Source organism: Dama dama, chromosome 20, assembly GCF_033118175.1.
Source record: "Dama dama isolate Ldn47 chromosome 20, ASM3311817v1, whole genome shotgun sequence".
NCBI lineage: Eukaryota > Metazoa > Chordata > Mammalia > Artiodactyla > Cervidae > Dama > Dama dama.
In genome coordinates this window covers 53939002-53965512 of record NC_083700.1, presented here as the reverse complement: position 1 = coordinate 53965512, position 26511 = coordinate 53939002, and the positions used below count along the sequence as shown (strand labels likewise).

Below are 26511 nucleotides of genomic sequence, written 5' to 3'. Positions count from 1 at the left end.
TTGTCAGATGGATAAAGGCCTAGAACTAACCCTTTCCCGCTCTCTAGAAGAGGATTCACGGACCCTCGGCTGGCAGACCAACAGATAAAAAAAACAAGCGTAGAATATTTAAGAAAAAAGGACAGTTGAATCATACGCAAAAGACCCGAGACCAGGGGCTAAGGACACCGGAGCCCCCCCATTCGATAGTGCCTGGGTAAGAAAACGACCAAGGACGCTGGAGGAGAAACGCCGGCGGCTCGTTACCCTCTGCGACAGCCCTGACAGCCCTGCGTCTGGAAGTGCCTTTGTCCCGGGCGGCCAGCCTGTCCGGCTGCCTCTCCCCGCACCTCCGAGGCGTTCTGCTCGACGAAGCAGCGGGAGAGGCCGCCCTGCAAGCCCCGGCAATCGCCGCCCGCCCTTCAGCTGGCTGGGCTTTACATGACGTACTAACCGGCTGGTAGACGCCATCTTCACGGCCACTGCAGCTCCAGCCACAAACAACGACAGACACAACCGCAAACAGGAAGAGACAGTGGCGACGAAACGCAGCGAGACGGGCTTTATATAGGCGAGCCGCCCACGCAGTCGTAATAGGGCGTGGCTACGGGTCCGGAGAAGGGCCAAGAATGGTGAGCTCGGATACGCCACGTGCTTTGCGTTTTCTTATTTCCCTATTCACTTTTGGTCACTTTCTGTGTGGCTGGGCAAATATAGGAAATCGCCCGGGAAAATTCTCAAGGGCACCCTGCAAATGTGCTGCACCAGAGATACCCTCAACTTGACTGAATTACAACACAAAATGACTGGGCGTCGTGGAGGGGGCAAAGCCCACATGCCCGAAGGCTAAACACCCCTCCCCCAGCCTGGAGTCAGCTACTCCAGTTTGACCGCAATCCTTAACTTGCCAAAGGGATGATTCCACCAAGGTATTTAGAAAAAAGAGAAATTCACTTAGGTCAGCCACAACAAGTGTCAATTCAGGCTCTATCATCAGCTAGCAAGCTTCTTAAGCGCGTCCTTTGCGCTTTGGGGTAAGCGGTAACAGTATATCTGCCTTGCATACCCTTTTAGAATTGGCAGGAGATGCAACAAAATCATGTGAGATCACTGTACCAGTGAGGCAGGGAGATATGGGTCCTACCCTGACTGTTGTTTTCATGGTCTTTGCAGATGTGGCATAGCTGAAATATAGAGAACTTAGCAAAACTGGTTAGATACTGCAAAAGGTCTCTAGGTTTATTAATTAGACAAACTAATGTCAGAATAGTAATAAAAATAACAGCAACACTATCACTACTTTGCTGAAAACAAATCACCCTTGACCCTGGGGGAATTGGAGGAAAAAAAGGTGCTCCTGGTTTCTATGGGGATGAGAACTTAGAATATACTGGCTGCTTTGTTGTTTGGGCATGGGACTTAAATGTCACTGAGCCCTCATTGTTTTCTTGAAAGGTGGGACAGACTCGTTTCCTTAGAAAGAACAAGAGGCCGAATTTTAGGCACTGAAATCCAGATGGAGTTGGGAGAGCATTCTGTGTGTGTGTTGGGGTGGGGTGGGGGTGGGGGGTCTTCTGTGCCCTAATACTGTAATTTAAAAACGTGATTGTGCTTTTGTGGGGAATTTCTCCCTCAATATCTGGCAAAGTTTCAAAAGGCCAATTTATTTAAGCTGTGCCAAGTAGAACCCCGGAAAGAGACTGAGGGTGCTGCACCCTAATCCAGCAGGAAGTTTTCATAGTGGAGCACTTTGGCTTGGGAGAAGAAGAGAGAGAGGAGAAGGAAGGGAACTGGGCACCCCTTGAGAATCAAGATAAGGACCTAATTGTTTATGGTAGGTGTTCAGTAATGTTTGTGGAAGGAAGAAACCATCAAAGAAATTGAAACCTCAGAGAAAGGAAGCTGGGCAATTGGTAAATTACTCCTTGCCCATCTGGAGAATCTCTGTCATAATCTAGCTAAGATTCCTTTCATATTAAAACACAAGCAGCTAAGGTAGGCCATTCCTCTTTTTGTTGTTAGAACAGCATTGGCATTTTGTAAAGCGTTTTCATCAACATTATTCCACTGGATCTTTGTACCTGATCCTAAATTGGACCCCACATACAGAGAGTTGGGGTTTTGTCACCTAGGAATCAACAACCCATATTAGCATTCACCAAAGCTGCTGGTTGGTTAATATCATTTTATTTAACTATATGATTAATTAATTTAAAATGTTTATTCAAATCAATTATTGAAACTAACATTTTTAAAAACAACTTTATTTTAAAACTTTATATCACTACTGTGAAATCACAACTTAATAGGTTATAGCTCTTCTCAAGTATAAAATGCTTTACATACCTAATAAATTTTTTTAAGTTTGTGATCCACTTAGATATATATTTTTTTAATTTATTGAAGTATGATTCCACACCATAGAATTTACCTGTTAAGAAATCAGCGATTTTTAGTAATTTTACTGAGTTGTGCAACCATCCCCACAGTCGAGTTTTAGCACAAGTCCGTCATCCCATTAAGATCATTCGTGACCATGTGCAGTTAATGCCCACTCCATTTCCAAGACTAAGAATCACTCATCTACTTTCTGTCTCTGTTGTTGCTGTTCAGTGGCTAAGTTGTGTCCAACCCTTTGCAAGCCCATGCATTGCCGCATGCCAGGCTTCCCTGTCCTTCACTGTCTTCCTGAGTTTGCTCAAACTCATATCCATTGAGTCAACGATGCCATCCATCTCATCTTCTGTCACCCCTTTTCCTCTTGCCCTCAGTCTTTCCTAGCATCAGCATCTTTTCCAGTGAGTCAGCTCTTCGCATCAAGTGGCCAAAGTATTAGAGCTTCAGCTTCAGCAGCAGTCCTTTCAATGAACATTCAAGACTCATTTCCTTTAGGATTTACTGGTTGGATCTCCTTACAAGTCCAAGGGACTCTCAAGAGTCTTCTCCAAACACCACAGTTCAAAAGCATCAATTCTTTGGCGCTCAGCTTTCTTTCTGATCTGACTCTATAGATTTGCCTTTCCTGTACTTTTCATGTAACTGGAACCATATTAAATGTGGTCTTTTATGTCCAGCTTCTTCCTCTTGGTTTAATGTTATGGAGGTTCATTAGATTTATCTTATGGCCTCAATTTTGGAAGCATTGATATGTAAGTGTCTGTTATAAAAGTGTCATATGATGATACTGCAGAAGATGACAAATTCCTAACTTAAGCAAGATTTGACAAATATTTGGAAATTATGGCATATTTGAAATATGTCATGTGACATATTCTGCTGGACTAGCAATAACTGAGGATTCACTGAAATGTGTGACTGGCTCTGACTAGGATTCTTTTGGAAATGAGATAAAATGCCTGGAACATTAGACAAATCTTGCTTGCCTGGTGGCTGAGTGGCCATATTATTACTTCTAGAAATGTAAGGAGTTCGTATTTTAATTTTTAAAATGTTTTGTTATGTATGAAGAGTTTTCAAACACACTAAAAATTAGAGAAAATACTATAATCCTCATATACCTATTATTCTGATTAAACAGTTATCATGGTTATCATAAATTTGCCACATTTGTTTTGTGTATCCTTTTCTTCTGTGTTTTCTCCTTTTGCTAGAGTATTTTAAAAAACAAATCCCATATATCATCTTGATGCATACATTACATTTCTAAAAAACATGGACTTTTAAACCTTTTTATGTAGCTAAATTGTTGTTGTCATTGTTCAGTCACTAAGTCGTGTCCGACTCTCTGCGACCCGATGCTTTCATGGTGTTCTCATGGTAAGAATACTGGAATGGTCTGCCATTCCCTCCTCCAATGGGCCACATTTTGTCAGAACTTTCCACTATGACCCGTCCATCTTGGGTGGTCCTGCATGGTGTGGCTCATAGCTACATTGAGTTATGCAAGCCCCTTTGCCACAACAAGGCTCTGATCCATGAAGGGGATAGAGCATAATAACACTTACAAAATGACCAATGATATTTTTGCTCACTAAGTTTCCAGGTGGTAATGGTCCTGGGCCTGCTTCTTTCTGGTTTGGCTACACTGGGCAGAAAGGTAAAGCCCTGCTGAAGGTGGCAGGGGGCCAGAGAGGGAAAGGGAAGGCCCCACATGGAACTGCAAGACCTAGGTAAGTTCTTGAAAGTAACTCTGAGATTCTTCTGCATTGGGCCATCTGTCAGGCTCCTCACATTCATCATCTTACCTAGTTCTTAGTTATCTTGTCAGGCAAGAATTATTAGTCTCCTTTTAAAACCGTAAGTTGAATAGGTACATTGCCCAGGGTTACACAAATGAGTTAGTGCTGGTGGTAGAGTTCAAAGCCAGGAATGACTGACACCAAAATTGTCCTACTTCTCTGCAGGCCTACTATGTAACTCTTACTACAGGACTATATTTTTAAACCCAAATCATAGTGCCCGGGAAATACAGGTTACATCTGTAGAAGCATTCATTATCCTTTTGATTCTTTAATAAAGGCATACAGTTTTATTTAAATTCAGGTAGAAGTAGTCATAAACATTAATAATCATGATATTAATAGTATTAGTAAGCACTCATATAGCACTTACTATGTGCCAAGTACTATTTTAAGGCTTTGCATATATTAAATATTAACTTATTTAATCTTTCCAACAACTTTATAAGTTGGATACTATTATTGTCCCCACTTTATGCATGGATAAATTAAGGCACAGAATGGTTAAGTAACTAGCCTGAAGTCACACAGCTAGTGAATAGAAGAGCTTGGATTTGGAACCCAGCAATTTGGCTCCAGAGCCCTATTAGAAACTCAATTTACAGAAATTCAGCTTACAGACTTTAAGATCAGGAAATGAGTTTAACAAGCAGTGTACCTGCAGCTATTGTGTGGGCTTGATTTTGTGGGGCAGCTGTACTCCAAAATATTCTAGCCAGCTGTCTGCCTAGGGACCCTTGTGTTTGTCAGTTACTACACAATTACAGTAATTACAATTATTACCTAAACTGAAATGTGCTTGGCTCGTGTGCTTAGTCCCTGCCTGGCTCATATCCCATTGCTAAATGTACTTGCACATGTGATCCTGAATTTAACCTTTCCATTTGTCTGTTGATTTATTTAAAAGCTTTGATTCTCCCGTACTGGCAGCTTGTTGTCCATTTGAGAATAAATCTATTTTTCCATTGAGAAAAGGCAGCAGCTTCTTCAAGTGTTAGGAAGGAGAATATAGGTTTAAAACATTAATAATCTATAAGTAGAAAATATTGTCATTATCTCCTTACAGAATCAAGGAAGAAGAGTGCAGAAATTAACTCACTTTTTAATTCAGTGTTCAGTGGGCAGTAGTTTCTTTTAAACTTCTAAATTACTCTGCTAAAAACAAAACAGAACAAAACAACTTTAAGGGGTTCACACTAGTAGCTTGTGACTTTTAATATCAATATTTTTTCCAAAAAGATGTCATTTGACAATAAGTATATGACTTCAAAAGTTATGCTACACTATTTAATGTCATTCTATTATATGTCTTGAAGTCAGCATTTTTTCCAAAAATAACAACATTCTCATTTTATAATTTTAAAAAATGGGGATATTGAATGCTATATGAAACTGTAATTTTCTAAAAATGTTTCTTAAGTCATTTATTTAATGTAAATAAGATTTGGCTTTAAAGTCCTACAATGGTTTTTGTGTAATGAACTATTGGGAGAAAATGAGAACATGAAATACCTTCACGTGATCCATTCAGTTCAGTTCCATTACTCGATACTTTTTAAAGGCAGAATTTTAACACTACTGTTTCCATGAAAATCACATGCTAAAAACCTTATTGTATAAAATGCCTATTTTCAAATAATCTCTTACTTGTGTATTAAATTAAGTTTATTAATTATAAAGTATAACTATGTGATGAGAATATAAAATTGCTCTCATTACTGTTTCTCCTAATGGCCACGCATTGCTCACAGTATTATAAATTGATACAACTCCTTTAGAAAGCAATGAAACGATACTCCAAAACTATTTAGATGTAAAAGCCTCTTGAGCCAGTAATCTCACTTCTGAGATCTGGAGTAAGGAAATAGTCTAAAATATGAGATACTATATTCATGAAGATATCCATTGCAATGTTATTTATAATTTTAGCAAGATAAATGATAAAAATAGGAAAATTGCAATTTTTGTTGTAACGTTATAAAACAGAAGCAACATTTACCTTTGAAACAGGAGAATAATATACAGACAGTCCCTAAAATCTGAGTACAATTTAGGCAGCAAAACCAATGCATGTGCCGAGACCCTTTTCTAAGCAGTGCTTTACCAGGGTTGATTCTGTTACTACAGGTGCTTGAAAATAAATGGTGGTGAGCTCACTGAGAGGTGAAGTATCCTAATTTATTGTTTGGACCTTTGTGACTAATTTTTCACATAGAGAAGACATCCAATAACTGTGGTTTAAGTGAGCTATTGGTTGATTGAATGAAAGAATAGATTTTAAAATATCATTATTCCGACTATTCTTCACAATAATTAAACCAAATTAGTGAAGTTTTACAAAGAGTTTTCCCATTATGGCTAGCTTTTCCTTTTTTTCCCCTCTAGTACTTTCTCTTGTCTATAGAATTGTATATTACCTGCTCATTCTCACTATTTTCTGATCTTTTTCCTACCACCTAAGATTTTGCTCTTTTGCATTAACGAGATGAAAGGACCCATCCCACACTTGTGAAATAAAGCATTTTTCACCCCGCCTTGCCACTAATCTCAGCCAAAATGGGTAGTCTCTCCTCAGTTTCTCATGTTCAGACATCAAAAGAGTCCATGTTATCACTACTAGTATCATTATTATCTGAGTATTAACAGTGTGCCCACTATTTTTTCCTTTATTTTATTTATTCGTTTTTTTTGGCTGCTCTGCACAGCATGTCGGAGAAGGCAATGGCACCCCACTCCAGTACTCTTGCCTAGAAAATCCCATGGATGGAGGAGCCTGGTAGGCTGCAGTCCATGGGGTCACTAAGAGTCGGACACGACTAAGCAACTTCACTTTCACTTTTCACTTTCACTCATTGGAGAAGGATATGGCAACACACTCCAGTGTTCTTGCCTGGAGAATCCCAGAGATGGGGCAGCCTGGTGGGCTGACGTCTATGGGGTCGCACAGAGTCGGACACAACTGAAGCGACTTAGCTGCAGCAGCAGCAGCAGCACACCATGTGGGATTTTAGTCCCCTGATCAGGGGTCCGATCTACATCCTCTGCACTAGGAGCGAGGACCCTTAACTACTGGACCACTAGGGAAGTCCCAACAAGGTGCCCACTCTTAATGAGTATTTTAAATGACAGTATGGTAAGTAATTTCCATATATAGCTTAATAGATGTGGTGTTTGATACACTATCAGTTATTTAAAATACTTTTATTGGGATGGGTTCTTTCAAGTTAAAAAAAAACGAAAGTTAACATGATTGTAGTTTTTCTATTAAAACTGCAAAACTGACAAAGGGTTGGCAATCTTCTACTGTTTTAATGACTTTATGGCATTTATATCCAGATGCAGTATAAAAAGCTGCATAGGAAGCCCCTGCCACTTAATTGAATTTATCTGTTCCTACCCAGTATTTCAACACCTCAGGCTAATTTTGTAGCATTCTCATCAAAATGCTCACTCCTAATATGTCTTTGGACTATCATCTTTACTTTTGCAGTTAGGTTAAACTCTGACTGTAGTCTGACGTTATTGTCTATTTTGTGAGTGAGGGATTGACTATGTCTTTCTGAGTTCTTTTCTGTTATGTGGAAGTTAATGTTAAAAAAAAAAATTCCCTACAAACCCGAGGTCAGTAGTTTGATTTTACAATACAGATCCTAAGAATTTCCCACTAAACTAAATGGTCTCAGCTTTCTACATCTAAAATAACTAAACTTGCTTGAGTCTTTCAAATTTTCATAAAATTGTTAGAGTAAAATGATACAAGCTACACTTTAAGTTAATGAGAATTTAGTTATAACTTGCTTTCAGACAGCTACATACTCTGTGATAGATTATTCCTTTTACTCAAAGGTATTTGGATCTATTAATATGGCAATATACTTTTCCACTTAATTGATTATGAACTAGAGAGAGATAGATATGTAACTGCTTAAGATCATTTGTTGAGCACTGTATTCAGGTATTCCTATTTCCTGAACAAAACACTGAGCATGGGGCTGTCACATCACACTGGCAGTCATTCAGTTCCTCTGACTTCCCAAGCTCCTTTCACCTCAGCATTTGGGCCAAAAGATGTCACTGTTTACAGCTCAAGTAATACTGCCATGTTGAAATTGTATAATCAATGGCCTGACAGTCTTGAAGTTATGTATTTTTTCAAATATTTTATTTGAGGAAATGAAAACTAAATTCTGAGCATAAGAAAGATTTTATTACTATTTTGATATGGTCCAATACTAATTTGCAAAATTCAAATTCATGTAGAAGGCATACATATCCTGCCTGGGCATAATCATCTATTAATATATTTTTATTTTCTTTGCACATACAGGTCATATTCAATACTCTATTCATTTTTTCAAGTAATGGAGATGAGCTGCATTCTTTGACTAGATACCATAACCTAACAATTTTGCCAATAATGAAGGAATTAGTTGTTTTCAGGTTTGTGATATTATAGGTAATGCTGTCATGAACATCCTTGTTCATAATTTTGAGTGAAGTTTTGCATGTTCAAAGTGTAAATACCTAACAACAGAATCAGGGTATCAAAGGACATGCATTACAACATTTTGATAGATATTGTGGAATTGCCCTCCAGAGATGATGCACCATTTCAAGTGTCCATTTCCCCATGTTCAGAAGGAGATGAGAGAGCATTATCAGCATCATTTCAGACTGAGAACCAAGCCCTGATTTATTTCAGTTTAGTTAATTTGCTCAGTCATGTCCGACTCTTTGCAACCCCATGGACTGCAGCACGCCAGGCTTCCCCATCCATCACCAACTCTTGGAACTTACTCAAACTCATGTCCATTGAGTCGGTGATGCCATCCAACCATCTCATCCTCTGTCGGCCGCTTCTCCTCCTGCCTTCAATCTTTCCTAAAATCAGGGTCTTTTCAAATGAGTCAGTTCTTCACATCTGGTGGCCAAAGTATTGGAGGTTCAGCTTTAGCATCAGTCCTTCCAATGAGTATTCATGACTGATTTCCTTTATAATGGACTGGTTGGATCTCCTTGCTGTCCAAGGGACTCTCAAGAGTCTTCTCCAACACCACCATTCAAAGCATCAATTCTTCAGCCCTCAGCTTTCTTTATAGTCCAACTCTCACATCCATACATGACCACTGGAAAAACCATAGCTTAGACTAGATGAACCTGTGTTGGCAAAGTAAGGTCTCTGCTTTTTAATATGCTGTCTAGGTTGGTCATAACTTGTCTTCCAGGGTGCAAGCATCTTTTAATTTCATGGCTGCAGTCACCATCTGCAGTGATTTTGGAGCACCCCAAAATAAAGCCTGTTACTATTTTCCATTGTTTCCCCATCTATTTACCATGGAGTGATGGGGCCAGATGCAATGATCTTAGTTTTCTGAATGTTGAGCTTTAAGCCAACTTTTCATTCTCCTCTATCATTTCATCAAGAGGCTCTTTAGTTCTTCTCTGCTTTCTGCCATAAGGGTGGCATCATCTGCATATCTGAGGTTATTGATAGTTCTCCCAGAAATCTTGATTCCAGTTTGTGCTTCTTCCAGCCTGGCATTTCTCATGATGTACTCTGCATATAAGTTAAATAAGCAGGGTGACAATATACAGCCTTGACGTACTCCTTTTCCAATTTAGAACCAGTCTGTTGTTCTATGTCCAGTTCTAACTGTTGCTTTCTGACCTGCATACAGATTTCTCAGGAGGCAGGTCAGGAGGTCTGGTATTCCCATCTCTAGAAGAACTTTCCACAGTTTGTTGTGATCCACACAGTCAAAGGTTTGGCATAGTCAGTAAAGCAGATGTTTTTCTGGAACTCTTGCTTTTAAGTGATCCATCGGGTGTTGGCAATTTGATCACTGGATCCATGCCTTTTCTAAATCCAGCTTGAACATCTGGAAGTTCACGGTTCACATACTGTTGAAGCCTGGCTTGGAGAATTTTGAGCATTATTTTGCTAGCATTAGACATGAGTGGAATTGTGCGGTAGCTTGAACATTCTCTGGCACTGACTTTCTTTGGGATTGGAATGAAAACTGACCTTTTCCAGTCCTATGGCCACTGCTCAGTTTTCCAAATTTGCTGGCATACTGAGTGCAGCACTTTAACAGCATCATCTTTTAGGATTTGAAATAGCTCAACTGGAATTTCATCACCTCCACTAGCCTTGTTCATAGTGATGCTTCCTAAGGCCCACTTGACTTCACATTCCAGGATATCTGGCTCTAGGTGAGTGACCACACCATTGTGGTTATCTGGGTCATGATGATCTTTTTTTATAGTTCTGTGTATTCTTGCCACCTCTTCTTAATATCTTCTGATTCTATTAGGTCCATATCATTTCTGTCCTTTATTGTGCCTATCTTTTCATGAAATGTTCCCTTGGTAGCTCTAATTTTCTTGAAGAGATCTCCAGTCTTTCCCATTCTATTGTTTTCCTCTATTTCTTTGCACTGATCACTAAGGAAGACTTTCTTATCTCTCCTTGCTATTCTTTGAAACTCTGCATTCAAATAGCTATGATTTCCTTTTCTCCTTTGCTTTTAGTGTCTTTTCTTTTCTCAGCTTTTTGTAAGGCCTCCTCGGACAACCATTTTCCCTTTTTTGTATTTCTTTTCCATGGGGATGGTCTTGACCACTGCCTCCTGTACAATGTCACGAACCTCTGTCCATAGTTCTTCAGGCTCTCTGTCTATCAGATCTAATCCCTTGAATCTATTTCTCACTTCCACAGTATAGTCATAAGGGATTTGATTTAGGTCAGACCTGCATGGTCTAGTGGTTTTACCTACATTCTTCAATTTAAATCTGAATTTGGCAATAAGGAGTTCATGATCTGAGCCACAGTCAGCTCTCAGTCTTGTTTTTGCTGACTGTATAGAGCTTCTCCATTTTTGGCTGCAAAGAACATAATCAATCTGATTTTGGTACTGACCATCTGGTGATGCCTATGTGTAGAGTCTTCTCTCGTGTTGTTGGAAGAGGGTGTTTGCTATGACCAGTGCGTTCTCTTGGCAAAACTCTATTAGCCTTTGACCTGCTTTGTTTTGTACTGCAAGGCCAAATTAATCTGTTATTCCAAGTATCTCTTGACTCCCCACTTTTGTATTCCAGCCCCCTATAATGAAAAGGACATTCTTTTGGGGTGCTAGTTCTAGAAGGTCTTGTAGGTCTTCATAGAACTGTTCAACTTCAGCTTCTTCAGCATTACTGGTCAGGGAATAGACTTGGATTACTGTGATATTCAATGGTTTGCCTTGGAAACAAAGAGAGATTCTGTCATTTTTGAGAGTTCATCCAAGTACTGCATTTCAAATTGTTTTGTTGGCTATGATGGCTACTCCATTTCTTCTAAGGGATTCTTGCCTACAGTAGTAGATATAATGGTCATCTGAGTTAAATTCACCCATTCCAGTCCATTTTAGTTCTCTGATTCCTAAAATGTCGATGTTCACTCTTGCCATCTCCTGTTTGACCACTTCCAATTTGCCTTGATTCATGGACATTCCAGGTTCCTATGCAATATTGCTCTTTATAGCATCAGACTTTACTTCTATCGCCAGTTGCATCCAAAACTAGGTGTTGTTTTTGCTTTGGCTCCATCTCTTCATTCTTTCTGGAGTTATTTCTCCACTGATCTCCAGCAGCATATTGGGCACCTACCAACCTGGGAGTTCATCTTTCAGTGTCCTATCTTTTTGCCTTTTCATACTGTTCATGGGGTTCTCAAGACAAGAATACTGAAGTGGTTTGCCATTCCCTTCTCTGCTACTGCTAAGTCGCTTCAGTCGTGTCTGACTCTGTGAGACACCATAGACAGCAGCCCACCAGGCTCCTCCATCCCTGGGATTCTCCAGGCAAGAACACTGGAGTGGGTTGCCATTTCCTTCTCCAATTCCCTTCTCTAGTGGACCACATTTTGTCAGAACTCTGCACTGTGACACATCCGTCTTGGGTGACCCTACACAGCATGGTTCATAGTTTCATTGAGTTAGCCAAGGCTGTGGTCCATGTGATCAGATTGGTTAGTTTTCTCTGATGGTGGTTTTCATTCTGTCTGTCCTCTGATGGAGAAGGATAAGAGGCTTATGGAAACTTCCTGATGGGAGAGAGTGACTGAGGGGGGAAAGTGGGTCTTGTTCTGATTTCTCACCTGACCTGCCTCTTGAGAAATCTGTATGCAGGTCAGGAAGCAACAATTAGAACCGGACATGGAACAACAGACTGGTTCCAAATAGGAAAAGGAGTATGTTAAGGCTGTATATTGTCACCCTGCTTATTTAACTTATATGCAGAGTACATCATGAGAAATCTGGGCTGGATGAAGCACAAGTTGGAATCAAGATTCCTGGGAGAAATATCAATAACCTCAGATATGCAGATGACACCACCCTTATGGCAGAAAGTGAAGAACTAAAGAACCTCTTGATGAAAGTGAAAGAGGAGAGTGAAAAAGTTGGCTTAAAGTTCAACATTCAGAAAACTAAGATCATGGCATCTGGTTCCATCACTTCATAAAAAATAGATGGGGAAACAGTGGAAACAGTGGCTGACTTTTTTGGGGGAGCTCCAAAGTCACTGCAGATGGTGATTGCAGCCATGAAATTAAAAAACACTTACTCCTTGGAAGGAAAGTTATGACCAACCTAGACAGCATATTAAAAAGCAGAGACATTCTTTGCCAACAAAGGTCCATCTATCAAGGCTACAGTTTTTCCAGGAGTCATGTATGGATGTGAGAGAAAACTGTAAAGAAAACTGGACTGTAAAGAAAACTGAGAGTGGAAAAATTTATGCTTTTGAACCGTGGTGTTGGAGAAGACTCTTGAGAGTCCCTTGGACTGCAAGGAGATCCAACCAGTCCATCCTGAAGGAGACCAGTCCTGGGTGTTCATTGGAAGGACGGATGTTGAAGCTGAAACTCCAATACTTTGGCCACCTGATGTGGAGAGCTGACTCACTGAAAAGACCCTGATGCTGGGAAAGATTGACGGCAGGAGGAGAATGGAACGACAGAGGATGAGATGGTTGGATGGAATCACCAACTCAGTGGACAAGAGTTTGGTAAACTCCGGGATTTATGATGGACAGGGAGGCCTGGCATGCTGCAATCCATGGGGTGGCAAAGAGTCGGTCAGGACTGAGTGACTGAACTGATCTGATGGCCATGCTCATTAAATCTTTAATCCAATTTTCTGTTGATGGTCGGGCCTGTGTTCCCTCCCTGTTGTCTGACCTGAGGTCAAACTATGTAGAGTTAATGAAGATAGTGGCAGCCTCCTTCAAAAGGTCCCATGCATACACTGCTTCACTCAATGCCCCCAACCCTGCAGCAGGCCATCGCCAACCCATGCCTCCACCGGAGACTCCTGGACACTTGCGGGCAAGCATAAGTCAATCTCTTGTGGGGTCACTGCTCTTTTCTCCTGGGTCCTGGTGCACACAAGGTTTTGGTCATGCACTCCAAGAGTCTTTTTGTCCAGTCCTGTGTAAGTTCTGGTGGCTCTCTGGTGGGGTTAATGGCCACCTCCTCCAAGAGGGCTTATGCCATACCCAGGTCTACTGCACCCAGAGCCCCTGCCCCTGCAGCAGTCCACTCTGACCTGTACCTCTGCAGGAGACACTCAAACACAGTTCTGTCTGTCTCTGTGGGGTCTCTGGGTCTCTGTGGCTCAAAACAAGGTTTGTTTGAGCCTTCCGAGCATCTCTGGTGGATATGGGGTTTTATTTCTAAGCCCTGATTAGAAATATTTATTTGCCAGGCCAAAGGAAGATAGATGTAATTCCAAACTTGCATACGTGTGTGTGTATGTATACAAATTTGTGTGTATGTGTACATGTGTGTGCACGTACATGTGAGTGCATATGCACATGTACATATGTACTCACTGACATAAAAATGCTTGCAGAACACTACTCTATTCAATTTAATTGCCTTGGAGCCAGGAACCAAGTGCAACTTTGAGTCTTGTATTCTGAGGTTGGGCTTCCAGAGGTCAGATAGAGAGTCCCATGTAATTGATTAGCTGAGGCCTTCAGCACAGGTGACTCAGAAGCCTGGCTAATCATATCTGCAGTTTTAGGAACAATATTTGGCACTTTAGAAAACTATTATTAAATGAAAGACAAGGGCCAAAGAAAGACCCAAGGTTAAAAACAAATCAGTATTAAAAAAAATAACAACAACAAAAAAAAAAACCAGTCGTGTTCTGAGGACCTATTTCAATTGCAGATACTCATTTATTCAGTGCTACTTTTTGCTGGAGTCTGCTTTAGGTGCTGCTGATACAGCCTTGAACAAAAAAATAAAAATTCTTGGCTTCATGGTATGTAAATTAGGAGGGGATAAAAATGATAAATAGATTGAGAGAAACATTTTAAGTTTAATAGTAGTAAATGCTAAGGAGAAAAATCAGGCAGGGAAAAGGGATGAGAAGAGCCAGGATTTATGATCTTAAATGGGAGATCAGGTAAGTTCTCCTGAGATGACATCTGAGTAAAGATTGGAAGAAGCCAAGTGGACACTGGGCAAAAAGTATGCAGGCAGAGGGAACCTTGGGGACAGAGGACCTAATCTGGAGCAGGTCCGGTGTTCAGGGATGAGAAAGGAGTGCATGGAGCGGAGGGTGGAGTGGTAGGAGGTGAGGTTAGGGGAGAGCAGGGTCAAGTACAGGGCTCCAAGGTCAGAGTGACAATTTTGGCTTTTATTCTGAGTGAAACCAAGTGGCGTTGAAGGGCTTCCACCAGCAAAGTGTCATGTGCAGACTTTCCTTCAGAAATGTTCACTTCCCAGGGTAGAGCAGGCAGACAAGTATTTCACCAGGGCATTTCAGAGAGAAAAAAAGACTTCAGAAAACAGAATGGTTTTTATGAGTTTAGTACTCTTCCATATATATATATAGGTCAGCAGAATGCTCCAAGAATAATTATAAAAGTAGTCTTATAAATCATCGGGGGAAATTCTCTGGCAGTCAAGTGGTTAGGACTTGGCGCTTTCACTGCTGAGGGCATGGATTCAATCCCTGGTCAGGAAACTAAGATCCCACATGCCATGCAGCACAGCCAAAAAAAGAAAAAACAGAAGTCGTCTCAGTAATTCACATAGAAAATGAGGTTATGTTGTTAGAAGTTATGGATCTAAGTTTTAAGCTAATATATGATGTTTATACTTCCAATGGATAATGAGAGGGGTAGATTTTAAAAGCATAACCACTCTTATTGACAAAAGGACAAAATTATTAATCTTTTTTACTATGAGATTTTGCTACAAATGACAAGTTTTACATATAAGAAAAAGATGCTGTATTAAATATAAAAGAAAGTAGCAGCAGTATAATATGATAAAGTTAATGTTGATTAGAAAATCCAATTATTTCTACAATTTATTCTGATCTATCCCAAGATAGCTGTTTGTCAGCAGGTGGAAGTTCCTATTTAATTGGCATGATTGAGTAATTAGATGTATTCTCAGAGCAGCAATAAAATGAAATTCTTATGTCTCAGGGACGTGGCTGAAGTTTTTGTTTTGTTTTACCCAGGTTTATCCAACTGAAACAAGACTTGTTTTATTTGGGAACAATTTTTGTTTTAAAATATTTGTTAATTGTGTCATTATGTAATTGCTTTTTATCATAAGAATGATGGGGAAAATTGTATGAATTTGACAAATATTTGTGATGATGTGTCTTTCTCTCATACAAAATCCTTCAGGCCCTCACTATCCCCTTCCTGTAAGACCCTTCTGATTGGTCTCTCTCACTACCTCCAGGCCTTTTCATCAGGTCAATTTATATTCTAGAAGAAAAAATTGATCTCTGTATCATGTCTTCTATATCAGGTAGTAATTCATTCATCTGTAAATAACAAAAAAAAATGCTATTCTGGTGGATTGAAAAATAGAGGTTCATTTGTCTCATACATTGCAAACTCTGGGGATACAGTAACTCTAAATAGCTTCCAGGGTCTGTCTCCTCTATGTTTCTGCTCTATAGTTCTTATTACGTAGGCCTTCACTATGATGCCATTTGCTGCCTGAACGAAAGATGGCTGTTGTACCTCCAATCCTTACTTCCAGAAAGTTAGGAAGAAGGTAGAAGGATAAAGAGGACATGAAAGACAAAAAAGTCTCAGGATAACTTTGCCTCTTTTTCCACAAAGAGAAGCTCTTTTCACACACTTTTGACTAATTCCAGGGAAGCTAAGAAAATTGGATACTTTGACTTTTAGCCTCAATAGTAGACACAGTCAAAGGAGAAAGTAGATTATTATTGGCTTTTGGATAGGCAAACTTATCTTCCACGGAAATCTTTAGTAAAAGGCGAAAGATTTCAAACTTATCTTCCAGAAAGAATCTTTAAAAATTCATTCTTGCTTACTGTGTGAAGTCCATATCTCTTATTATTAAATGATATAATGTCACAGAATGAGTTCTTACATAACTGGGAATCTGTAGACATCTTAGGGCTTCCCAGGTGGGTCAGACGGTAAAGAATCCACCACCAGTGCAGGAGACCTGGGTTTGATCCCTGGGTTGGGACGATCCCCTGGAGAAGAGAATGGTTACCCACTCCACTATTCTGGCCTGGAGAATTCCACAGAAAGAGGAGCCTGGAGGGCTACAGTCCACAGGGTCACAAAGAGTCAGACATGACTGAGTGACTAACACAAGTACATAAATACAAGTACGCAATAGATTGCCTACATTAACCATGATTGAAGGTTAGGAAATGACGTTTGCTAAAAGGCAGAGAACAAAGGGCTCACTTAGAAACTGACATGAGTTCAGTAAGACTGGATATTTGAGTAGGAAAAGATGAGAAAGATGCGACTGGGGGAGGAAGAGGGAAACCAGGTCATACAGGGCGCTGTAAGCCCTGATGAGGAGAGTTTGAGTAACTGAGGAGAAATGACCTCCAGGGGTGATTCCCTTACCTGACTAAGCAATGAACTCATTCTTTCCTCAATCAAGAAGAGTTTGCATCAGAGAATGATCTTCTAAAACCCCCAAACACCAACAAAACAAAACAAAATCACAAAGCAACAGCAGCAAAAGACTAATTATGTCAAGAGCAATGGGGAGTAAAAAGTTTTAAGTCACTTAAGACATTTTCACATCCATTTCCTCCCTTTGTCATTCTGTCCCTTCTTTGAACCAATGTAGTTCATGTAGAGTTGACCTTGCATTGGCCTAAGTTATTTAGCATGTCCATTCCCATGGCCTCAGGAAGTAGCTCAGGAAAGAGCCAGTAAGACACAGTATACCATTTGCTGGAGCTTCCAAGAAAGAGTCCCCTTTTTTGCTGGATTTTCTAGTGTCACCATATGATACTCATAAACTGCTGCAGCCATGTATCCAAGAGGTACCAGCTGGAGATAAAGCTGACACAGAGAAGACAGAATTACAAGCTGAAGAGCTTGGTTACATATTACAGTCTGAGTCTTGGATCAGTTCAGTCGCTCAGTCATGTCCAACTCTTTGCGACCCCATGAACTGCAACACGACAGACCTCCCTGTCCATCACCAACTCCCGGAGTTTACTCAAACTCAGGTCCATTGATTCAGTATTGCCATCCAACCATCTCATCCTCTGTTGTTCCTTTCTCCTCCTGCCCTCAATCTTTCCCAGCATCAGGGTCTTTTCAGTGAGTCAGCTCTTTGCATCAGGTGGCCAAAGTATTGGAGTTTCAGCTTCAACATCAGTCCTTCCAATGAACACTCAGGACTGATTTCCTGTAGGGTGGACTGGTTGGATCTTCTTGCAGTCCAAGGGACTCTCAAGAGTCTTCTCCAACACCACAGTTCAAAAGTATCAATTCTTCAGCACTCAGCTTTCTTTATAGTAAAACTCTCACATTCATACCTGACTACTGGAAAAATCATAGCCTCGACTAGACTGAGCTTTGTTGGCAAAGTAATGTCTCTGCTTTTTAATATGCTATCTAAGTTGGTCATAACTTTTCTTCCAAGGAGTAAGCGTCTTTTAATTTCACAGCTGCAGTCACCATCTACAGTGATTTTGGAGCCCCAAAAAATAAAGTCTGACACTGTTTCCACTGTTTCCCCATCTATTTGCCATGAAGTGATGGAACCAGATGCCATGATCTTGAATGTTGAACTTTAAGCCAACTTTTTCACTCTCCTCTTTTACTTTCATCAAGAGGCTCTTTAGTTCTTCACTTTCTGCCATAAGGGTGGTGTCATCTGCATATCTGAGGTTATTGATATTTCTCCTGGTAATCTTGATTCCAGCTTGTGCTTCATCCAGCCCAGTGTTTCTCATGATTTACTCTGCATAGAAGTTAAATAAGCAGGGTGACAATATACAGCCTTGACGTACTCCTTTTTCCTATTTGGAACCAGTCTGTTGTTCCATGTCCAGTTCTAACTGTTGCTTCCTGACCTGCATACAGGTTTCTCAAGAGGCAGGTCAGGTGGTCTGGTATTGCCATCTCTTTCAGCATTTTCCACAGTTTATTGTGATCCACACAGTCAAAGACTTTGGCATAGTCAATAAAGCAGAAATAGATGTTCTTCTGTAACTCTCTTGCTTTTTCGATGATCCAGCAGATGTTGATTTCTGGTTCCTATGGCTTTTCTAAATCCAGCTTGAACATCTGGAAGTTCGCGGTTCATGTGTTGTTGAAGCCTGGCTTGGAGAATTTTGAGCATTACTTTGCTAGCTTGTGAGATGAGTGCAATTGTGTGGTAGTTTGAGCATTCTTTGGCATTGTCTTTCTTTGGGATTGGAATGAAAACTGACCTTTTCCAGTCCTGTGGCCACTGCTCAGTTTTCCAAATTTACTGGCATATTGAGTGCAGTACTTTCATAGCATCCTCTTTTAGGATTTGAAATAGCTCAACTGGAATTCCATCACCTCCACTACCTTTGTTTATAGTGATGCTTCCTAAGGCCCACTTGACTTCACATTCCAGGATGTCTGGCTCTAGGTGAGTGACCACACCATTGTGGTTATCTTTTTTGTACAGTTCTTCTGTGTATTCTTGCCACCTCTTCTTAATAGCTTCTTTTTCTGTTACGTCCCTACAATTTCTGTCCTTTATTGAGCCCATCTTTGCATGACATATTCCCTTGGTATCTCTGATTTTCTTGAAGAGATCTCTAGTCTTTCCCATTCTGTTGTTTCCCTCTATTTCTTTAAGGCTTTCTTAACTCTCCTTGCTACTCTGCATTTAAATGGGAATATCTTTCCTTTTCTTCTTTGCTTTTCACTTCTCTTCTTTTCACAGCTATTTGTAAGGCCTCCTCAGACAGCCATTTTGCTTTTTCACATTTCTTTTTCTTGGGGATGGTTGATTCCTGTCTCCTGTACAATGTCAGGAACCTCCATCCATAGTTCATCAGGCCCTCTGTCTATGAGATCTAGTCCCTTAAATCTATTTCTCACTTCCACTGTATAGTCATAAGGGATTTGATTTAGGTCATACCTGAATGGCCTAGTGGTTTTCTCCACTTTCTTCAATTTCAGTCAGAATTTCGCAATAAAGAGTTCGTGATCTGAAAGCGCTGCACTCAATATGCCAGGAAACTTGGAAAATGCAGCAGTGGCCACAGGACTGGAAAAGGTCAGTATTCATTCCAATCCCAAAGAAAGACAATGTCAAAGAATGCTCAAACCACCACACGATTGCAATCGTCTCACACACTAGTAAAGTAATGCTCAAAATTCTCCAAGCCAGGCTTCAGCAATACGTGAACAATGAACTTCCGTTCAAGCTGGTTTTAGAAAAGGCAGAGGAACCAGAGATCAAATTGCCAACATCTGCTGGATCATCGAAAAAGCAAGAGAGTTACAGAAGAACATCTATTTCTGCTTTATTGACTATGCCAAAGTCTTTGACTGTGTGGATCACAATAAACTGTGGAAAATGCTGAAAGAGATGGCAATACCAGACCACCTGACCTGCCTCTTGAGAAACCTGTATGCAGGTCAGGAAGCAACAGTTAGAACTGCACATGGAACAACAGGCTGGTTCCAAATAGGAAAAGGAGTACGTCAAGGCTGTATATTGTCACCCTGCTTATTTAACTTCTATGCAGAGTAAATCATGAGAAATGCTAGGATGGAAGAAGCACAAGCTGGAATCAAGATTACCAGGAGAAATATCAATAACCTCAGATATGCAGATGACACCACCCTTATGGCAGAAAGTGAAGAAGAACTAAAGAGCCTCTTGATGAAAGTAAAAGAGGAGTGAAGAAGTTGGCTTAAAGTTCAACATTCAGAAAACTAAGATCATGGCATCCAGTTCCATCACTTCATGGCAAATAGATGGAGAAACAATGGAAACAGTGTCAGACTTTATTTTTTTGGGCTCCAAAATCACTGCAGATGGTGACTGCAGCCATGAAATTAAAAGACGCTTACTCCTTGGAAGAAAAGTTATGACCAAACTAGATAGCATATTAAAAAGCAGAGACATTACTTTGCCAACAAAGGTCCGTCTAGTCAAGGCTATGGTTTTTCCAGTGGTCATGTATGGATGTGAGATTTGGACTGTGAAGAAAGCTGAGCAGAATTGACGCTTTTGAACTGTGGTGTTGGAGAAGACTCTTGAGAGTCCCTTGGACTACAAGGAGATCCAACCAGTCCATCCTAAAGGAGATCAGTCCTGGATGTTCATTGGAAGGACTGATGCTGAAGCTGAAACTCCAATACCTTGGCCACCTCATATGAACAGTTGACTCATTGGAAAAGACCCTGATGCTGGGAGGGATTGGGGGCAGGAGGAGAAGGGAACAGAGGATGAGATGGCTGGATGGTATCACCGACTCGATATCACCAGGGAGGCCTGGTGTGCTGCGATTCATGGGGTCACAGGGTCAGACACGACTGAGTAACTGAACTAACTGAACTATGATCGATGTGATTAGATTGGTTAGTTTTCTGTGATGGTGGTTTTCAGTCTGTCTGCCCTCTGATGCAGAAGGATAAGAGGCTTATTAAAGCTTTCTGATGGGATAGACTGACTGAGGTGGGTACTGGGTCTTTTCTGATGGGCAGGGCCACGCTCAGTAAATCTTTAATCCAATTTTCTGTTGATGGGTGGAGCTGTGTTCCCTCCCTGCTATTTACATGGGGCCAAACTATGGTGAAGGTAATGAGGACAATGGTGACCTCCCTCAAAAGATCCCATCCATTTACTGCTACAGTTCTTGCCCCCAATCCTGCAGCAGGCCACCACCAACCTACGCCTTCGTCAGAGACACCCAGACACCCACAGGCAAGTCTCCTGTCGGGTCACTGTTCCTTTCTCTTGGTCTTGGTGCACAAGGTTCTGTTGTGCCCTCCAAGAGTCTATTTCCCAGTCCTATGTAAGTTCTGGCGACTCTATAGTGGGGTTTATGGTGACCTCCTCCAAGAAGACGTATGCCATACCTGCACCCAGAGCCCCTGTCCCTGTAGTAGACCACTGCCGACCTCTACCTCCACAGGAGACGCTCAGTCTTTGATCAAGCTTTAACAAAACTAGACTACCCCTAAAATGCTTAGTTGAGACAGACAATTCTTTTTCATTTGATTTAAACCCATATGGGTTAGGCTTTCTGTCACTTGCAACAGGAATATTCTTAAGTAATATATGTAACATGATTATATTTACATTTTATAAAGCTTGTTTGGGCTACATGGATACATTGTAAGCAAGAAGGCTGGGAGAACTGTTAAAGAGTTGAACTGGTTGAGAGATGGTATGGCTGGTGGGGGCAGGGATGGGGGCAATTGGAGCAGAGAAAAGTGATAGATTTAAGGGATATTTAGGGTACTAGTTAGAGGATTTGGATGGAGAGAAAAGTTAAAAATGATTTGTGTCAACAGGCTTTCTGACCTGAGTTAGTAGATTGGGGGCACCATTCACTGAGGTGAGGAGATTGGATATTGTTTGCCAAACAATACTGGATATTGCTTATCCATTCCAGACTGGATAAGGTTTGCCTATAAAATGTCTGTGTGAGATGACAAATGGGGTGCTGGATATATGGGTCTGAAATTCAACAGACAGGACTAGGCTGTTACAGATTTAAGAGTCACTAGTGGGCTTCCCCGGTGGCTCAGAGGTTAAAGCGTCTGCCTCCAATGCGGGAGACCCGGGTTAGATCCCTGGGTTGGGAAGATCCCCTGGAGAAGGAAATGGTAACTCACTCGTTTTCTTGCCTGGAGAATCCTATGGATGGAGGAGCCTCGTAGGCTACAGTCCACGGGGTCGCAAAGAGTCGGACACGACTGAGCGACTTCACTAGTGTATTCAGCGGAGAAGGCAGTACTCTTGCCTGGAAAATCCCATGGACGGAAGAGCCTGGTAGGCTGCAGTCCATGGGGTCACTAAGAGTCCAACACGACTGAGTGACTTCACTTTCACTTTTCACTTTCATGTATTGGAGAAGGAAATGGCAACCCACTCCAGTGTTCTTGCCTGGAGAATCCCAGGGACGGGGGAGCCTGGTGGGCTGCCGTCTATGGGGTCGCACAGAGTCGGACACGACTGAAGCGACTTAGCAGTAGCAGCAGCAGCAGCAGCAGCAGTGTATTCAGAGTAAATGAAGTTGTTTAGTGAGAAAGACAGAATATCAATATCTAAGAAAAGGTGAAGGAGATGAAGAAGAAACAGAGAGAAGGTAATTCACGAATGTGCAGCATCACAGGAGCCAAAAAAGAAAAAAAAAAATGGGCTTACGAAGGCCGGAGTGGCAAATGCTGTTTTGTTCAACTCTCTGTGACCCCATGGACGTAGCCCACCAGGCTCCTCTGTCTATGGAATTTTCCAGGCAAAATACCATAAGGGGCCCATTATGGTAGAAATACCATTTCTACTCCAGGGGATCTTCTAGACCCAGGAATGGAACCCACATCTTTTGTGTCTCCTGTAATTACAGCTGGATTCTTTACCACTACTGCAACGTCGGAAGTAAGAGGTAAAGTTGGATGGAACTGGGAAGGTTCTTTTAAATCTTAAGAACATGGAGGTCATTAGCAAATTTTGAACAATAATGGGTACAATCTAGATTATAGCAGGTTGAGGGTAAGTGAGGAGTGTGTGTTTGTGAGAAAGTAGAATCATCAAATGAGAAGAACTTTTTCAAGTTATTCCACTTTGCAGTCACATTTTTCAAAAAGTCCAGAGCTAAGTCATCAGCCCCCTTTAGTTTCTAATACTGACCTATTTGGTGCTCGTATCCAGTCTCATGTCTTTTGGGTGGTTACCAGTTTGGAGTAATTAGAAACCATGCTCCAATAAACATTATTTTACTCATTAAAAAAAAAAAAGTATGGATGAGATGGTATCAAACCATTATCCTTCCTCTAGTCCTTGAGGTCCTATGCTGCTACTCTGCCCTAATACCTACTACTCCATCCCTTGGTTATTTGGTACTCATCAAACAAAAGACGCCTTCCTGTTTGTAGACCCTTTGCACTGGCTATTTCTTGTTCCTGGAGTGTTCCTCCGTAAGATCTTCACAAGGCTCTCTCCCTCTCCTCTTCTAAGTCTGTTCCTATGGCACCTCCATGAAACTCACCTGACCACACTATTTAAAATACCAATTTGCTTCCCTGATACTCTCATTCCCCTCTACCCTGCCTTACTTCTTTTCTTCACACAACTAACACGTATAAGTTTAACAAACAATGAATTTCATTATGTTTATGACAAAGATAAAATATTAAAAGCAACAAGAGAAAAATGACAAATAAGATACAAGGGAACTTCCATCAGGTTATCAGCTGATTTCTCAACAGAAACTCTACAAGCCAGAAGAGAATGGCATGATATATTTAACTGATGAAAGAGAAGAACCTACAACCAAGAATACTCTACCCAGCAAGACTCTCATTCAGATTTGATGGAGAAATCAAAAGTTTTCTGAACAAGCAAAAGTTAAAATAATTCAACACCACCAAACCAGCTTCACAACAAATTCTAAAGGAACTCTAGGAAAGAAACAAGACAAGGAAAAGACCTACAGAAAATAAACCCAAACAATTAAGAAAATGGTAATAGGATCAAACATATCGATAACTACCTTGAGTGTAAATGGATTAAACACACCAACCAAAAGATACTGATGAAAACATGTGCCATATATGTACTTCCACTTACTACATCACTGTTTGATCCCCAAACTGTATGTAATTATTTTATAGTTAGGTTAATCATGTTCCCATCATGGCTTGCAATTGTCATTATCTTTTACTTTTTGTCTGGCTATTGATTGTGAAAACTGATAAACATCTCTTATTATTGTGATTGTGTAACTACTATTCACTTAATACCATTGTATCATGATTGGTCAACAGAAAAATAATAGAATTTTATATCACCAAAACTGTCATTTAATAGAAAAACCTGTAATCACTTTTTAAAATCCAGATGCATATCAGAATTATCTTGGAAATTTTTGAAAAATACAAATGCCCAGATATTGTTCTTTTGCTCCAAAGCTCCAGATATGTTTCTAGAGAGCAGTCATGTTTAAAAACAATTGGACTATATGATGATCTTTTACTTTTATCTAGTTTTGTTTCACTTTTTCTATTTCATATTCAGCTCTCTCATTTCATTTAGTTTATGTTTTCCAATTTCTCCATCTCTCTCTTTTTTTGTTCTTTCTCAAGACTTTATCAAGTATAGTAGAAAAACTTTTGCATACATATATATATAATATGTATAATATACATCTTAGATAACATGAATTTTTGCCTAACTAAGAAAATTATGGCATTAAATAAATCTAAGTTGGATAAGGAAGGGGGTGAAGATACAAAGAGGCTGAGATGAATTAAAAGGTTCCACGAACTACAGCAGTGACTGTCAAACTTTAGTGGTGTAAGAATCACCTGGAAAGGGGCAGATTCTGAATTATTCAGTAGGTCTGGGCTGAAGACCAAAATTTATTTTCAACAACACCCTAGTTGATTCTGATGTCAGAGGGCCATGGACCAATTTTTGAGTAGTAGTGGATTTGAAATGATAGTTTAAAGTGCTATTTTGAAAGAAGCTGAGAGAAAGAGAGAGGGAAATAGTGGGGGATGGTGATATTTACTGCAAGAATAGGTGGTTACAGTGTGAGATGATTAACTTATTATCTCAAAGATGGAACAGCCTGGAATGATGAAAGGTTTAGAATATGCCCAAGGGAGTGGGTGGCTGAAGTGGAGAGTGAAATGGAAATAAATATCACCAGAGGGAAGTGCCAAAAGTACTAGGTAATAATCCATGTGGACCCTAAAGCTGCCCCCGATGATGGCAGTACTTGTAAGCAACAGGCAAAAGTATGAACAAAGTTCAAAACCATTAGTAAATGAGGGGAAGGAACTATAGGTGGATAGAGATCAAGCAAAAATATGAAGTTGAAGGACCTGTAATGAGCCAAGAGTTTTTACGCAATGGCAGAGAAGTGAAACTGGCCAATAGTATGTGAGTCCTTATTGTCTGGCAGGCTTTACATACATCAGTCCATTTCACTATCACAAACAACAACTCAAACTTCATATAAAGTGAAAGTGAAGTCGCTCAGCTGTGTCGGACTCTTTGTGTCCCCATGGACTGTAGCCTACCAGGCTCCTCCACCCACGGGATTTTCCAGGCAAGAGTACTGGAGTGGGTTGCCATTTCCTTCTTCCAGGGATCGAACCCAGGTCTCCTGCATTGTAGGGAGACACTTTACCGTCTGAGCCACCAGGGAAGTCATATAAATAAAGTAGGTGCAATTTTTATTTCACTGTTATGAGGAAACAGAAGCTGTTTTAATACAGTTCAGCAAAAATTAAAAAAAAATCTCCAGAATATTGTTAGGGGTGAGGTTACCAATGGAAATGTTCCTTTAAATTTTATTTGTATTGAAAGATTTTCTTTTCAATATCCAGCAAGTGGCAGCACCAAGTAATTTTACATTAGGTTACTGAATAGAAACAACACACTCTGTATGTATCAAGAGTTCTGTCTACTCCACGCCTTGATGATTTCTTCAGCAGCATCCAATGTACTGTCTTTCTGTAAATTAATGAAATAGTCATCATTACAAATCAAAATAAATTCAAGACGAAGTAAAGATTTAAATACAAACAGTATACCAAAGTCAGTCCATCTGTAAGAGTCATGTAGTGATTTGGGAACTGAGTGGTCCTCAACCCCTGATAACTTGACCCAGGCTTTAGCTGGTCCTCGGCCTCAGTAGCTGAGACAGAGTCCAACAGCATGGCATGGGGATGGGGGATACCTTGAGTAGTGTCACTGGAAGTTCTACCCCATTTTAAACCATTTAACCTTAGCAGGAACACAAAAACTGGGAAATGGCATCTACAGCATCATCCTTTGCCTTGGTGGCCAAATACA

At 40.5% G+C, this 26511-nt stretch overlaps 2 protein-coding genes and 1 pseudogene across 3 annotated transcripts in view; all 3 read right to left on the bottom strand.

The window, feature by feature from the left end:
* The window catches only part of GTF2B (general transcription factor IIB), a 31564-nt gene extending 31011 nt beyond the window's left edge, over window positions 1-553 (bottom strand). Inside the window, exon 1 of the mRNA XM_061121463.1 lies at window positions 434-553. Coding sequence (XP_060977446.1) covers window positions 434-450 — 17 coding nt within the window. The 5' untranslated portion in view covers window positions 451-553. The remainder of the gene's footprint in view (window positions 1-433) is intronic.
* Window positions 554-16401: 15848 nt separating this feature from the next.
* LOC133041911 (U5 spliceosomal RNA) lies at window positions 16402-16502 on the bottom strand (annotated as a pseudogene).
* Window positions 16503-25872: 9370 nt separating this feature from the next.
* Window positions 25873-26511, bottom strand: part of KYAT3 (kynurenine aminotransferase 3) — a 66272-nt gene continuing 65633 nt past the window's right edge. For both annotated transcript variants that reach the window (XM_061121461.1, XM_061121462.1), the window contains one exon: window positions 25873-26169. In XM_061121461.1, the coding sequence (XP_060977444.1) occupies window positions 26107-26169 (63 nt within the window). In that variant the 3' untranslated portion in view covers window positions 25873-26106. The remainder of the gene's footprint in view (window positions 26170-26511) is intronic.